Consider the following 12,424-nt stretch of genomic DNA (forward strand, 5'->3'; position numbering starts at 1 on the left):
TAAGCTTGCTTTGGTTTCCTACTTTTCCCGCTCAACTGCAATTTGGATGTAACATGTCCCATTCACCTTGGGTAACGGGACACCCAAATGTGTCCTCATATTCAATTCACGATGTCGTGATCAAGTTCAGATTCTTTTCAACACTGGAAATTTGAAATGAGATACTCAAAAGCTGTTATTGCATGCTCAATTTTCGATTCCGTACAGCTCAAATGAAAGGAAGGAGGGAGTGAACCTTCATTTGTGACAGGACAGGAACAAAAGAAGAAAAGAAAAGAAAGAAGATCCACTCTCAATGAAGCAAATTCATAGAAGAAGTGACAGGTTGGTTTGTTGACTCGGCTCTGAGATGCGCAGTGTTGCAGGGGACTTCCTCCATCTCTCTCAAAACAGTGTAAGGATCATCAAGCTGCAGGTCTTGGAGTGTCCGTCGGAGATCGGAAGCTTCCTCCCTGAGCCTTTCGTTCTCGTGTAGGACCCGGTCATGGCACTCGGACACGTGGTTCAGCTTGTCGATGAGCTGGCGGTTCTCTGTCCGTAGCCGGAGGACCTGCGACCAGAGCTCATCGAGGTGCTTTTGCTTACGCATCCGCGATCGGCGGGCTGACTCCCTGTTCGATATCATCCGCCGCTGCTTCCTCTCATCAATCACGCTCATCTGGAGCTCATCTGCTTCGTCAGAAGTCGAGTTGTTGCTGAGGGACGGTGTCTGTGGGGCGAATTCATGGACGGGAGCTGTCATGTGGAAAGTGGGTGTAGGATAAGGCCTGAGGAAGCTGTTGTAGTGGAAGGCGGGCATGTTGTTTTGCATTGCGCTAAAGTGAGCCGGGTAGGGAGGTGGGCTTACGGGTTGTAGGTATCGCATGCCCGCAACCTCGCCGGGATGCATGGTTTTGAATTTCTGTGTTGAATTGGAGAGGATTGGAGTTGAAGAAAATGAAGAGTGGGAAAGGTTGGGTGGGGAGAGAATTGCAGTTTGTTGAGATTAAGGGAGGGAAGAGTGGGGAGTGGTGGGGGTTTTTATAGAATAGAAAAGGCCCGGGGATGTGGCCCACCATCAGCAACTAAAGAGCAACAGTATCACAGCTGCTTAAAGAGCAGACAATCAACACCATATATTAGAGGAATTGTACCATGGATCGACAGCATCTATGTGTAGACTTCTCACATGAGTTTGTATATGTTGAGCGTGGCATTCAGTGATCCAGACCGATGATATGATGCGTCCCACCAGAGATGGGCTGTTCCCCAAAATTCTCATGATGTAAAGAATTCTGAACTTGTGATTGGCAGTCAGTGATTGTTCCAATTCAACAAAAAATGTTTTGAGATTGGATTGTCTGGATCGTTCGATTTGGAAAAGTTGTGTGATGGGCCATCCTTTGTGGGTGCCATTAGCTCAATGGTGTGGATCCCATGGGGCCCGCTTTGAGAAACTCAGGGTACAAGGACACTATAAAGCTCCAGGCCTCAGGTTCCTCCCTTATGATGTCCAATGAAGATCCATGTATGTATGGTTTGCATCTATTTTTTATTTTTATTTTTATTTTATTTTAATCTTTTATAAATTTGTATACATGCGTTGGTGCAGTTACATACATACATGTACGTAGTGACATAGCATTAATACATGCATGAATGGATGCATACGAGCCCACACCATCTTATGCATGGATTAGTGTGTTTGACATGCAAGCATGGTTTTTTAAATAGTGGTTTTGGAGTTCGTCAAGCACCTTCTTTTTTGATATCGACTCAAAACTCAGCTGAGTCGTCTCAGCAAGATTCTGAGCTAAGTCATTTGGAAACTCTGTCTGTGTCTCTCGACAGTCACTTATAATGACTTGTCGACTCGACTCCACGTGACTTGCTGTCATTGTTCGGAGTATCCTCGATATTATCCGTATCTCTAGCTCAATGATATCGATAACACTAAGTCTCAAAAATTCTAATTATCGGCGGTGTATCACTCAATATTGCCAAGGTACCACCAATATTTTTGAGTGTGAAAATTTCAGGTGTTGCTTATGTGGTCAATGTATTTGACTAATGTATTCAACTGTTTTAATTCCAGATGTCACTTGTATCACTAATTTATTGTCAATATTTGGATAATATCGCCGATATATTGAGATTACCAAAAATCTGTGTATTAAAAAAAAAATCATTTCAATTTTCTTCTATGAGCGCAGGGTTGTATGTGGTGTACAAATTGTCGACAATAATATCAATCATATCACGATATTATCATTTACTGCAGCATGCAGCATGGGTGATATTAAGACTAGAGTCTTGTTTCCTTTTCAGTTTTTGACGAGATAACGTGTTTTTAGGCCCTCATTAAATGTGAAAGTATTATGTGTGCATTCTTTTTGTAATTGATATTTCCTAAATATGCAAATATTTATATTTTAGCATTTACTGAAGTTTCATTTAAAAATTGTACTGTTTTTTTTCATGGTTTCCCTCGCATTTTCAATTATTGGCTATATTATTGGCAAGATCGATATTGTTTTCACATCCTCAGTCAATGAAACTTGTAGTGATATCATACTTTGAACCTTAATTACTATAGTTTTTTTTTTTTAAAGCGTTTTTACTTTTTATTGGTTGTTGAAGGGAGGCATAGGAGAGATGAAAGAGAGGAAGCTGGTAGGTATGTTTTTTTTTTTATACCAAACATACTTATGTTCTTAATAAGTAAAAACTAAGATAAGCTACTGCCCGCGTAAGTAACTTATCTTAAGCAACTTATGATCCAAACCCCCTTAGTGACTTGAATTGAGTCACCTTGTGAGTCATGTGCAAGGAGAGATGCACCTAACCAAAGCATCATTGAAGTGTTTGGTTCTAGTTTTTGCAATTTATATTACTTATCTTAAATATGTCAAGTATCTATTCCTATTATTATTATTTTTTAATTTACATAATTATTAAATATCGAGTCGGGTTGGGTCTTTGAGTCAACCTGACCAGGATGAACCTGAGTAGAGCTGGTTTTCGGGTTTTTGAACTATGGTCGAGATGACTCAGCTGAGTCGGCTCGGATGATATTTACAAGCATGCATGCATGCAACTTGTATGCAACTTGTTAGGCAGATGGGTGATAGGCTTCTCTTATCTGAACTATAATATCCATTATCCATACATATCCATCCATGGGTTATCCATGCATGGATGGATGGATGGTGCAGGTGGGCCAAAGGTCCCCCCATGGATTCAAATCCTTACATGGGAGAATAAAAAAAGAAACTTGTTTTCTTGTGGAATGACAATTATTAAATAGGGAATGTTTTGATAAAGAAAGAAGGCAGAAACGAGTTCACATATCTCCACAAGTCAATCTCCATCAGGAGATGATACGGTAGACCCAGTACATCCGTACTACGCTACATCCATCTCTTCAAATTCTACACATCTGTATGATGATGTGCTAATCTGAACCGTCCATTTATTCCCCCCTATTGCGGATAGAAATCCGATCAAAATACAAATGGGTCAGACGATACCAGCCATCCAAGTCATCTGCTCCAAAACCTAACGGTTGAAATTCAACAAGATAAAGTGAAGCAAAGCATGTGATTTTGTGAAACATGTACCATCCATGATCGTGCCCATTAAATAGACGGTCCAGATCGGCAGGTTACTCTGATACTTGTATTACGGAGGAATGGATGTACCAAATTCCTGTACTGCAGGCTCTACCAGATCATCTACTAGAGGGAAAGAGTTCTAATATCTAATAATCTAATTGGAATTAGTTGTAGATTAGAGTCGCAAGCGTGAGATAATAAAGCCGTATCTGACGTAATGAGGTGGGGAGTTGGGGGAAACCTCTTTTCTGCATAAATACATGATGACTCAAAGACCACTTGTAGGTGGGCCCCATCACAATCAAACAGCCAATATTAGTTATTAGAGTTCCTAAAATGCCCTTACACTTTTCTCTTCTTCTCTGCCCTTGCCCTTCTCTATGAGGCATCACTATATCTTACTATCAGAACTGATAATAATTACATGTAGTCGGCTGCATGGTAACATTTGCGTACAGCCCCTCTTTCCTGCTAAAATGACATTTCTGTATGGCATCCGAGCCGTGAAAATGTTGGGCCCCACCATGAAGATCACTTGCCATAGAAATCTGTTCGGTCTGCATGTTTGGAAGGCCACACCATTGAGATAAATGGACGGATGTGGTGGTCTGAATCGATGTACAGGTGTGGTGCATGCAATGAGTGGATTGGACTCACTTTCTAGAGGGATGATCTTTGTAATGGACCCCAAATTGGAGATGTTGATCTTCGCCATTCTTGCAGAACTTTCTAGTGGGTGATCCCTAGTGGGACCCATTATATCAATGGTTTGGATTACTGAATCACTTACACGAACTGAAAATCCAAAGAGATGTACTGTACATCTGTAGAGGCTGATGCATCAAGTGTCCGTTGGATCATATCGCGACTGTTCAGACCGTTGATTTGATGGGCCCCATCATGGATGGAGGTTCCCCAGTGAAGGGCCAGTGATTGAATGGTTAGGATCTTCCAACCTGTGAAAATTTTACGGAATTTACCATCATCTAAGCTGGGGCCATCATACATGAAAAAATGGACCCCACTTGTCAAGACATCACTCAAGTCCTTTGTCAGGACCCTATATAATATCCTCAAATGGATGACGAACGCGTAGAGAAATCTTTGTGATGAGTGAGGTTAATCGCACGATCTTCAGTAGTACGCGATTGACAGAATCTGATAGGTCCTTTGTGGATAGACCACCGTACATTGGAAGATCCATGTTATCTAATCTTTAACCTTTTTTCCATTTAAACAGAACATCTGATCCGTCCAAAACGTGGACCATGCGATGAAGATCACCTGAGGTAAAAATCAAGCTGATCCATTCGTTGGTCAGTTCACACCGTTGAAATCAATCAACAGCCAATGGCAGGTGATCTCCATGTCATGGCGCATCTTTTGCATGAGTCCGGTGTCCCAAATGGAGGGAAAGACGCATGTGAAAGCTCACATGTCGTGTTTGTACGTGGACATTTCCCTTTTTCTCCTGACCATATATTTTCAGGGTGCTAATCCAAGGGTTAGGATTGTCCCATCGAGAGATATTTGGGATACGGTCTACCCATGGTGGGGCATGTCACATCAACGGTCTGAATCACTCAACCCTTGGCTCCACCTTTAGGAACTCAGGGCCCGAGGATATTTGGCACATTCTCAGGCAATCGATCCCTACTCCCTAGCCCAGGTTCGTAGATCAAGTAAGGACCACTCTTCATTGATCTCGAACGTTGATCTGGTGGGCCTTATAGAACTATGCCTTATTGAGAATCATGGCCTTGCAATAGGCCATCTGCGTATAGATGGTTAAGAAAAGAATTACGATATAAAAAGATCAATATTGGACGGTGAGGATCTTCCAACTAAAAGTAATTTAAGGCGGATGATTAATGCTTTGAAACATTAGATCAACGGTCTGGATCATCAAAACATGAGTTCGTTTGTACAAACAGCTGGCCCGAGGATAAATGTACATATGCTCAGGTTGAGTACATGAGCGATTTTGCTGACGAGATTATCACGAGATAATCCAGACGAGATATTAGAACGAAAAATACATTCCAATGTGTTTATCACGTGGAGAGAAACTAGTGGTCCTTGAAGAAGACGTACTGGGTACAGTACACCTCGTACTCATCCACCCAACGATGTACTTGTGGCATATACGCTCCTCCATCCAGACCGTCCAGATTGTGGAGCCCACTACGGAGGTATCCTTAGCCTGAAATCATATAAAATAAATGATCTCAACTGTCTGATTTTAGAGCTTATAAATTGGACGGTCAGGATGAAAATAATCAACCACCAAATTCAACAAACGAATGTCATGTCCTACATGCAGATAAGCATTTCAGACAGGGGTGGCAATGCGCCGGGTTCGGGTCTGCTACAGGGCACCTGTACCTATAGTTCTACTCTAGCTACTCTCCTGAGTCGAGCCGGGTCTGACTCAGTCGGGGTGAGTCAGGGGTGTAGGCGGGTCCTTGGCAAGCCGGAGTTTGCTTGGACCCGATAAGTCAATAACCTATTCTTGTATTTGTACTTGTTAGTGTTAATGGGTATTGCACTAATATTCATACCACTATTTCTTAGGGTGTTGGATATCGTTATCAATACGTCCCACTTCTTTGTCAAGCATTGAAGTTTTTCTCAGGTACCTTTCAATTCTCATTTTAAGGCACTTTGATTTGGAGTCCATCGTGGTATGTGTATGCCACCCAACACATGCATTGATTGAGACCCATCGTGGTTATTGTATGGCCCAAAATTCAAGACTATATATCTAATCATGAAGTGGTCCATGTTGTCAAAACAATGAAGATCCACCCAAAAACTTGGGAACGTACCCGGTGTCCCTTATGAAGGTGGGTAAGCTTGAATTTTAGTGTGTCCCACTTTCATGGTGGCACTATTTCATTGGATAAATGGAGTAGCATATATAGTGCATGTACCATTGTGAAGTACAATATTTAGATTTAATTATTCGTTAATTATTATAAAGTAATTGAAATATTGGGCATTAGGCTTTGCTATCATGTAGAATGCCACCATGGGGCACATTGGTAAAATATCCAAGCCGTCCATCATGTTGGCCTCCATGTTGGCCTCCCAGTATAAATACTAAGATAAAGGTGGTCCACTAGGTAGGTGTGCTATGAAATTAGAAAATTTTAGCCAATTCCTATATATCTTTTTAGTTGATTGTAGTCCACTTGAGTAGTAAACCAACCATGGGTAATTTACCTAGTGGTCTCTTCTGATGGATGGCCTAGATCATACATAAATTTTCGTCAAAACCTTATCTTTGTTAATTGGAATCAACTATAAAAAATTATTATATATCATAAACTTTGTTAAACTATGGGTACTCAAGTCTCTTCTTACTACTTCTTGTCATTGTTTTGCGCTTTGCCCCTGATATTACCAATTGAATATAGGCATTTATTCTTAATTCTATCATTGTCTTGTGACTCATCCATCACATCTTTTTTTTTTTTTTTGGGTTAGCTTGTTAGTACACACACTCCATGTTAGCCACCCCCACTAGGGATTGATACCAAGAGCTCAAGTGTTGAAACAAGGTATCTCCTCTTAGTCTGCTAGTTGAGCTATGGATCTAATGACTAAATATTTTAAGAATTCCAATATACTCATCTAATAAACACGTTGTTCTTTAATGACTAGACATTTTATCTGGTAAAACACTAATAGTTATATCGCTATTTTATAAAATTTTACTTTCAATTTTTTTGGAATACAATAATCACATAAAACTCCAAAGACACATCCCTACCTTCCATCATCCAACCCTAATTCTATGAGAAGCATCTTTCTCAATCTCTTTGTTTTCTTGGATTAATGACGCATGATATTAAAAATGGTTAATTCAGAATACCTTTGCATCAACAATCTTAATTAATTCTTCATTTTCATTCATCTCGATCAATAATGTGGAGCCTTGGACAACCTCATTATACATGTATAAGAACATAATATAAACATAATTAGGCTCTAATTCTTGGGACTGACAATCTACATAGTGGGTACCCTACTAAGGTATAGCTTAGATATTATATTCCTATATAGTGGGTACCTTACTAAGGGATAGCTTGAATATTGCATTCCCATAGTGGGTACCTTACTAAGGGATTGCTTGGATATTGCACCTGTCGTATACCGTGGTGCGATTCTTCACTGACTTGTGTACACGTGGGCTTAACAAAGCTTATTTGGTATATATAAATATTTTTTATACTATATATTTTATATAATGCTAGTAAGGAGGGACTATTTTAACTCCATAGTTACTTTTTAGGGATAGCTAAAATTTTAGCTTTTATTTGACATAGAAAAAGTTTTTACCCAAATGAATGTATTTTAATAATTTAATATGATGCTTGATCTAATATAAAGCTTTATATATATAAATGGGAGTAAAAATATTCAAACTAAAAGGGTTCAAATGTACTCTTGAAAGAATACTTACTTGCATGGAACAATTTATTAGAATGCTTTATATTTGAGAAAGATATTATACACAATGTATATGCACTAAAAAAATTTATAATATGCCTTATGTATAACTCAATGTAACCATCTATATACTTTAAATATTTTATGTAAAAAATTATAGTAAAATGATGTTTTGATTGGTTAATGATTGATATCTAATTGATTATTAATCATAACTTTTCATCTTTAACGTTGGCCTAATTGGACCATCAATTTATTGCCGATCTGTTTGGATTGTTCGACTTCACTATTAGTGGAATTAGATCACCCATCTTAAACATCATTAAAATTTGATCGTTATTCTTGAATTTTCGCCTTATAAAACTATTTTTTCTTTATATTAACCTTAAGTTATGCTTATATGTGCTTTGATAAAATTTGACATACTTTGATGTAGTTGGAAAAAAAAAACTTCGATTTACTTTAAAAGAATTAAATGATATTTGATATACTTTGACCAATTTTGACAAGCTTCAACTACATACTTTGACACATCTCAATAAACTTCAATTAACTTAGATGGATATCAACAAACTTTGACATACTTCAATAGACTTTGATAAACTTTGATAGTTTTTCATCAAAGTTTGTTGAAGACTATTTAGGTTCAATTCCACTTATATTAAAATTTGGATGTGTTAAGAGAAATTGTATTTAGGTACTTATAAATATTGTCAAAGTCAACTAAGTTCATTTAATTGAAAGGATATTAAAGATGAACATGCTAATTAGATTAATATTGAAGTTGAACAGCTAGATTTGACTTATATATTTTTTTTAAAAAGATAAGACTAATGTCCAAGATCAAAGGTTCGATTTCACTTTTATTGAAATGATGAGTCAAAGCGCACTCATAATAAAAAAATGATAGTTTTAGTATACTAATACAAATATAACAATTAAAATAATATTAAAGATGAATGTATCAATTATATTATAGTTTGCGATGAATAATTAGAATAGGGGCTAAGGAGGACATGAGTGCCCGCACATGAGATATCGAAATTCCAAAATATAGACTCCATCAGCATAATTTGATACTAAATATTATACCACTTTAAAACTTTCTTAGTATGTCTCCCTCGCTCTTCAATACCATCATTTGGGGTGTATAAGTTCAGTGTTAGTATAATTATACAGTTCTTTCTTAAAAGCATCCAATTATATTATATTACAATAGATATAATCCAACCATTCTTCTTTTATATGGGCTTAATCAATTAGTTCATAATCAATATTAGCTTAATTGAATGATTTATGTGGACTTTGATACACTCTAACTTGTGTGTCAAAGTCCATCAAAGACCATTGAAGTATATTGAAGTACATTACACTCAGATCCATAGCTCAAGCGGTAGACTGAGTGAAAGATACCTCATTTCAACATTGAGGTCTTGACTTCGATTCCCAAGTGGGGGTGGCTAATAGTGAAGTGTGAACTGACAGTGGGTGTACTAACAAGCTAACTAAAAAAATGTTGAAGTACATTAATGTATGTTGGAGTCCACAAAGTCTGTCAAACTCCATTAAACTATAATGAAGTGTAAATAAAGGTTATTTAATTAGAGTGACATTGAGATAAATGGCTTAATATTGAGGTGGAACAATTAGATTTTGTTGATATTTAAGATAAACAATTTTGACAATTTAAATTAAAGTGCATGTGGGACAAGCAAATGGTAGACAAGTACATGACAACCTAAAAACTAGTAATTAATGGTCCAGTTAAACCGGTATTAAAGATTAATATCACGATAGGGTAATTTTAAAGATGAGATTGATGACATTTATTAAAAGGTCTGCATTACTATACATTAAAACTGTTTATTTGTATAATTCATTACGATGAAGTAAAGATACAAATTATCATGTCGAAAACTCAAGACAATAAGTTACTATATATTAAAACCATTTATTTGTGTAACTCAATACGGTGAAGTGAATATACAAATTATCTTAGTTGAAAATCCAACAAGGCCACACCATTTAACTTAGAAATTTTAGGAGCAATTTAGAGGCTTCCATTAATGGTATGTACCATTTATATAAGGGTTCTCATATGAGATTTGAATGTGTTAAGAGAAATTTAAAGGTTCTCATTGGTGGTATGTTAGATTTAGATATAAGTTATCACATGAGAAAGAAAGTGAATTTACATATGTAACATGTAGGGCTTAGGTTTTAGGATTAATTTAGAGATTCCCATTTATGGTATGTACCATCAATGGTCTACCACTGAACTCATGACCTCATTGTTGAAACGTTTTCTCTCTACCAGTGAGCTATGCGTGGAAACTCAAATACATCTCAACAAATTATAATATGATATCTCAATATTTTATCCATTGAATACAAAATCTTTCAATGATCTAAATCGTTTATATAATTGGTCTCAACTTCAATAGTAATTACAACAAATAAAATCTCTTATATTCGATTATTTCAACCATTTGAAATTTTGTTGTTTTACTTTAAAATAGACAGTCGTTATCATAATTTTTGTGTAATAGAAGGGTTGAAATACCCAATCTTATCAATCTTTGAAATATCCATCATCTAAGGGGGAACCTACCTTATCAATAATTTGGATCATTGAGAAAAAAACTCAATTCCAATGAATATAGTACATAGTTTTCTATTACAATAAGTAAGAATGTATTCTATTAAGCCATTGTTATGGAAGGAAATTACTATAAATTAGGTAGACACAAGTTGAATGTTCCCATAGGACCCACAATGATCCTAACGTAATATCTATTTTGTCTATAATTTTTTAATATTCATTTGATTCATTCATTAGAAAAATCAAGTAAATCTAAAGCTTTAGTGGGCACAACACGGAACATTGGATTTGAGAATGCCTATGAACGAATCTTTCATGGGCCTACTATTATGTTTAAATGTCATCCAACATGTTTAGCAGATTAGTTCCATAAGGACGGAGGGGAAAATAAAATATTAGCTTCATTCAAAACTCCAATTAGTAAGAAGTGCATTTTAATCGTACGTATTTCATCTTTACATTTTCTAGTGATATAACCCATTTTATATTCCAATCAGCCTAATTTTTAATATGAAGTCACATATTGATCTCATGAAAATGATGGACGAATTAGATTTCACATACATATTATGGTGGGCCCAACAAAGGTTTTTAGGAGCCCAAACTCCCAAGGACCATGTGCGTAAACATTTAATGGGGGATTGGGATACGCGCGCTCAAGGGATTGTAAGTTACTCGCATGTAACATTTTAAATTGGTAAAGTTCCCTCTTCAACGGGTAAGATGCACACCGTTGGATTTCAATTGGATGGTAGATAAGGGTTTGTATGCTTTTGTGTACGTACAAACCTTGTACTGGATCTGATATCATTTAATGTAGTGTTGGGTTACCATACATCTCTTCAACTCTTGATTGAAACTTTAGTACTCTATTACAGTAATATGGTTGATACATTGTCACTAAAAAACAATTGTACGAAAGAAAATTAAAATTTTCAAATAAATTATAAGAATCATAGAATTTGATTTAAAATGATATTAAATATAATTGTAATTTGATTTTTTAATTGGTTGACCATTGGGTGAATATTAATAGCCAAATGAAAATACTTAACAGATGAAATTTAATGAATAAATGCTTATTAATTAGAGACTAGAGTCATCAAATCAACATAAATTTAAAAGACTAGTATATCTAAGGTGGGTTCCACAACTTTGACAATTTGATTAAGCTGACATATGCCACGAAGTTCAAAGTGTAGAAGTACCAATCATCTTAGTCATCTAAATAATCATATAACTTCTGTTCTTTTGCCTCTCTCTATCATGTAAATCACTTTCCTCTTTCGATATGCACCACCCGGGAGTATAATATAATATAATCGGGTGCAAGTTGGGTTTATTAGATCAAAAGAAATTATCAATCGAGCTCAAATTAATAACTTAACATGAATGACTTGTTAGAGTGTGCTCTTGAAAACTAATATGAATCTTATACATTGATGACATTGATGGTTTCTAGTGATATTGATGATCTTGACCCTAGATCATGATGATTGTGAATCCTAAATGTATATGTGATTATGTTATAATTAATATGCAAGATTATTCCGATCATCATAAATATGGATTAAAAGAGACGAATTCCATTGATTATCCTTTGCTACTTGAGAGTGGATACAATTGTTAGTTATGGTTTATAAAATTCAATACTCTGTTAATCATGACCACCTAGCAAGTTATAAGATAAACATATAGTTATTCGTTTGTATGTAGTTATTTTGTGTGAGGGGACTAATGACGAGTGAAGTTGAAAAATCTTCACTATTGAGTA

General features: G+C 36.2%; 1 protein-coding gene across 1 annotated transcript; it reads right to left on the reverse strand.

Annotated features, from left to right (window-relative positions):
- Window positions 1-150: 150 nt before the first annotated feature.
- On the reverse strand, window positions 151-1,105 carry LOC131258023 (basic leucine zipper 43-like). Its single transcript, XM_058259050.1, has one exon. It carries the CDS (start codon window positions 887-889, stop codon window positions 293-295), a length of 597 nt encoding a protein of 198 aa, XP_058115033.1. The 5' UTR covers window positions 890-1,105; the 3' UTR covers window positions 151-292.
- Between the last annotated feature and the right edge of the window lie 11,319 nt (window positions 1,106-12,424).

Source organism: Magnolia sinica, chromosome 10, assembly GCF_029962835.1.
Source record: "Magnolia sinica isolate HGM2019 chromosome 10, MsV1, whole genome shotgun sequence".
Taxonomy (NCBI): domain Eukaryota; kingdom Viridiplantae; phylum Streptophyta; class Magnoliopsida; order Magnoliales; family Magnoliaceae; genus Magnolia; species Magnolia sinica.